At 66.3% G+C, this 4,421-nt stretch overlaps 1 protein-coding gene across 1 annotated transcript; it reads left to right on the top strand.

Annotated features, from left to right (window-relative positions):
• Positions 1-2,026: 2,026 nt before the first annotated feature.
• On the top strand, positions 2,027-3,905 carry PFL1_02822 (uncharacterized protein; the record flags this gene model as incomplete). The annotated part of the gene is made up of 2 exons (XM_007880336.1): positions 2,027-2,145; positions 2,270-3,905. The coding sequence occupies 2 exons, from the start codon at positions 2,027-2,029 to the stop codon at positions 3,903-3,905; spliced, it is 1,755 nt and encodes a 584-aa protein (XP_007878527.1).
• Between the last annotated feature and the right edge of the window lie 516 nt (positions 3,906-4,421).

The raw sequence follows: 4,421 nt of genomic DNA on the forward strand, positions 1-4,421 counted from the left end.
GCAGGCAAGCAGGCAGGCAGGCCGGCTGGCTGGCAGTCTGGCTGGCTGGCAGTCTGGCTGGCCCAGGAGAGCGTCCCCTGGCGCTGGGCTGCTTGCTTCTGCCACCAGGAAGCCTAGCCTCCGCCGTGCGTGGCGCGCGCGCGCCGAGCAGACGTGCCACGGCCATCTGCCGCCAGGCAGGGCCTGCAGAGGCACGGCAGGCAGGTGGCCCTTGCCTGCCTGCCCGGCCTCCTGCCGCTCGCCTGCTTGCTGGCTTGCTGCCCCTGGGCCCTGCCCGCTGGCTTTGGCCCTGGCGCAGCTCGACTGAGAGAGGGCAGGCCGGGCTGAACCAACCTCCTCTCAGCCCCGCCGCCGCCGCCGCCGCCTCAGCCTTCGGTCGCGGTTACGGGCGAGGCAGGCCACCACAGCAAGCAGGCAGGTACATACAGGTAGGCAGGCTAGAGTGGCCTGCACCTCCCTAGCCCCACGCCCCACTTCTCTAGAGAGGCCAGGCTAGCAGGTCCACCGACCCACCTGCTTGCTTGGCGGTCCTCGCCCTCGCCCTCGCCCTCGCCCTCGCCCTCGCCCTCGCCCTCGCCCTCGCCTCGCCCGCCATCTCGTCGCTCGCATCCGTTCGTCTTCGCCATCGTCTTCACCGTCCTCTCCACCGCTCCTTTCTCTTCCACGGTATCGTCACCCCGCCTCACCTTGCTTGTTTCTCCCGCATCTGCTCCTCTCCTTGCGCGACACGTCGCGCCCTGCCTCAAGCATCTCCTTCGCAGCCTCACCGCGATCCTACCCCGCCCATCCATCCACGCAGCCTCACCCACTCGACGCTCAACAATCGCCGTCAGCGAGGTCATCATCAGCCTACTCGTTGCTCCACTACTTATTCGAGCTTGCGCCTCTTCAACACCCGCGCTCTCCCGCCGCCATCCTTACACGCGGGCGTTTCCCAAGCTACATAGTTTGCTGGCTGCTTCTGTCATTGCCAGAGCTCGGACCTCCTGTATTCGGCATCCCTTGCCGACACGGACCCCCTTGGCCTTCCAGACGCCCGCATCGACTAGCGTCGCACCTTCACGCGTACCAGTAGCAGTGAACTGCCGTCACCGCAACTCCGCCAGCGACTCAAAAACAGGTGCGCCCAGCCCAGCACCGCCCCTCGACTTGCCCTTGGTCGCTCGAACCTCTGCGCTGCTGCCCGCCCACGAGCTCATCACTGCGCTAGCGTGAGTTTACTCGGCCCACTGCATGCTGCTTGCGGTCCCTTGTGGCGTACGGGCAACCTGTAGCGTGGGACAGTCCTCTCTAGACGGTGACTTATCCGCGAAAAGCAGGGGACCGTGCTCGCGATCCTTTTGGACCATGACGGCACCCGCCTCACTGGCCGTCTTGAGCCGCAACGCTGCCGAGTACAGCCCTCGAAGGGCTCGTCCTCGGCAGCTTGCCTGCTCTTGCCACCATGGGTGAATAGCCTCGTGCAGCTTAAAGCTTGCCCTGGCGGGCTCGACCGCCGACTCGTCGTACACGCCAGGATCCTCCCGCTCCCGCTTTATCCTTCGTTCTTCTTCCGCACATCTACCTCTCGTTTCGACTTCATCTCCCTTGGCGGAACACTGAACACTCACCCTCCCTCCTCTCTGTCTCGTTCGCGACGGTTCGGATCTCCGCCTTTGCCCCCATGTCGTTCCAATCCGCTTCCTCCGCTCCAACAGTCGCACGTCGCAGCCTCGCCGCATTCCTCAATCCAGAAAGCTCGGAGCCAGCTCTCCTCCAGGAGTCTGACACCTCGTTGGCCCCCCGTCGCCCTTTCCGAACCGGACTGGCAGATCCTGCGATCCTAGCCACCGCTTGCTTGCCGTCCCCGCGCGACCGCGCCGCTGCCGACCTCGACGTCGGATCCTCCCGCCAAGCCTTTGCTGCCGCCGGTAACCTCGCGCAGCTCCTCAACGTCCAACACAGCCAATCGACGAGCGTCTCCTGCTCCTCTTCGTCCATTGCAGCACCAGGCGCCTCGCCACGCACCCCGACCAAGGATCTGCAGATGCAAGAAGAGCCTATTGATCGGCACCGAGACCACTGGATGGAGCGCAAACGCAGGATCGACCACGAGGAAGCCAAACGGCGGGACGAGATGGAGAGCAGATACCACGAGGGCCCAGGGTGAGTCCACACGCAGGCCATCTGCTTCGCCTCGCCTTGCTCATTTGCTTGGCGCGTTGGGGCACCGACGACTGACAGGAGTCCCCCTTGACTTGGTTTGGCATGGCAGTCGTCGGATGAACAGTCCGCCCATGGTTGGTCGGCCGGATGTCAGATTGGGGCCGCTCAATCCTGGCGACAGCTCACGGAACGGCTACAGTCCGCGAACGCAGCTGCCTTCGATCAACAACCTTACAAATGGCGCCGAGGAGCAGCACTCCCGCGATGATGCCGATGCCGCGTACAAGCGAAGGCGGCTGGCAGAAGGAATGGATGCCGCCGACGACCGGCGCAGGGGCGAGTCCTTCACGCCGCCAGAGCATGCCCCTGCGCACCACGCAAGGCCCGACATGCGACCGCCGCAGCACCGTTACGGAGAAGAGCGCGAGATGCGCTTGGAAGATCGTTCACCGCAGGACGGCCACTTTGGACCCAGACCCAACGGTCGCCTCTCGCCCCTCGATGACCGCGGCCGGCCGATGCGATCGCCCGGAGTGGCCGGCGCTCCGCTTCCACGCAGCCAAGACTTCCGCAAGCCTTCGGTTCTCTCGGGAGGCCCCGAGGAGGTTGTGGATGGGAGCCCCTCTATGCCCGGTCTCGCCCGCCGACGAGGTGACGCAGCTCAGGCGAAAGCGAGCCGTCTGCACATCGACACCGGATCGGGGCCGACTGGCGGATTCGACATGAGCTCGATGGGATCCAGATCGGCTGGCGTCGCCAAGAGCGCCCCGCCGCAGAAGCTGACGTTTGAGCGGGAAGGCATGGAGCCGCCACAGGCCTACGAGGCTGGGCGGCGGGATGCTCCACGTCACCTGCATCCGCAGGCCGCTGGCAACTACCCTCCCATGACGGCCGCCCATCCGCCCCGCGACTTCCGTGCGGTCTCTGGATCGCGCCTGCACGAGATCAGCGAAGCTGCAGGACGCCGGGACCCGCGCGACGACGGTCTCGTCGGCAGGGACGGGCAGCGCCTGCCCGAACACCCACAGACGGCCAACCCACTCGCACGGCAGGCGCCCGCTCTCAATCGAGGGTTGGGCGGCGTTGGCGGAGGCTATGTCCCGCAGACGGCGACGCTCCCCTCGCCGGCGTATCATACCACCCAGTTTGCGAGGGGCGGCCCCAGCGTGCACCGTGCTCCCGGTCCGCAGCCGCCGCATACGGCCAGGCTGCCCGAGCACCTCCGGTCGCCTCCCTCGTCCAAGGCCCACTTCCTCGGCCTGTTTTCCGACTTCTACGAGAGCCTGCACGACAGCCGGACGCTCAAGGCGACGCTCGAGGACCAGATCCGGCGGAGCAACACGCTGCTGCACACGCTGCAGAGCAGCCGACGCGTCCTCGAAGAGACCGTGGAGCGAAGGGTGCGCGAGGAGAGGGTGATGTGGGAAGGGCGCGTGCGCGGCCTCGAGGCGCGCGTTCGCGAGCTCGAGAGCAAGAATGGCGAAGGCGGTGCAGAGGGGTCCGCCAGCTCGGGCCGAGGCAGCCCGTCTGCGTCGTCGAGGCCCAAGGCCGACGCCTCGCGTTCCTCGAGCGCGACGCGCGAGGCCGCCAACGACAAGATGCCTTCGCCGCCGTTGCACAAGCCGGGCTTCGCCAGGACGGCCTCGAAGGCGTCGTTGAGCGCACATCGACCCGCCGCCGACCGAAGAGGCGACGTCGACGACGACGACCATGACATGGACGACCACGGCGAGCGCGACGAGCTAAGCGCCGAGCCATGAGCCGCCCCCTCCCGGCTACCCAGCTGTCCATGGCAGCCCCAAAAGGCAACGGTCCGCTTGGCCCCGCCTCGGTCTTGCAGCAGCGTCTCTCTCGCCTTGGCCACGTCGGACGCAGGGTGCTGGCGCCGTCGCGGTTCGGGTCTCGCGTCGGTTTCTATTGTACCATATCCCAGCCTCGAGAGCAGCGGGTGCCACGTCCCTCGTCGGAAGGCGAGGCATCCGGCCTCGTTCCGACCACGTCTTCTACCCCTCCGAGTCGCCCGAGAGCCCTCCCTGGACCCCTCGCCTCCTCGTCGTCGAGCGCCTACCCATTTCCCTCTTCCCACCTCAGCCCTCGCCTCTTACACTATGGTCTTATGTTTTACACCCGCCCTGCCCTCGTCCGGTCCGATTCGGCCATCGCTCTCGTTTCTCGTTCCTCTGTACGCCCCCCTCGCTCCGTCTGCTAGTCTGTAGTGTGTATGCAGAGCGATCTCAAAGACAAGATGGTTTCTCCTCTGTCCTCGGTGCGCGGTG

This window comes from Pseudozyma flocculosa (genome assembly GCF_000417875.1).
Source record: "Pseudozyma flocculosa PF-1 unplaced genomic scaffold scaffold00008, whole genome shotgun sequence".
Classification (NCBI taxonomy): Eukaryota; Fungi; Basidiomycota; class Ustilaginomycetes; order Ustilaginales; family Ustilaginaceae; genus Pseudozyma; species Pseudozyma flocculosa.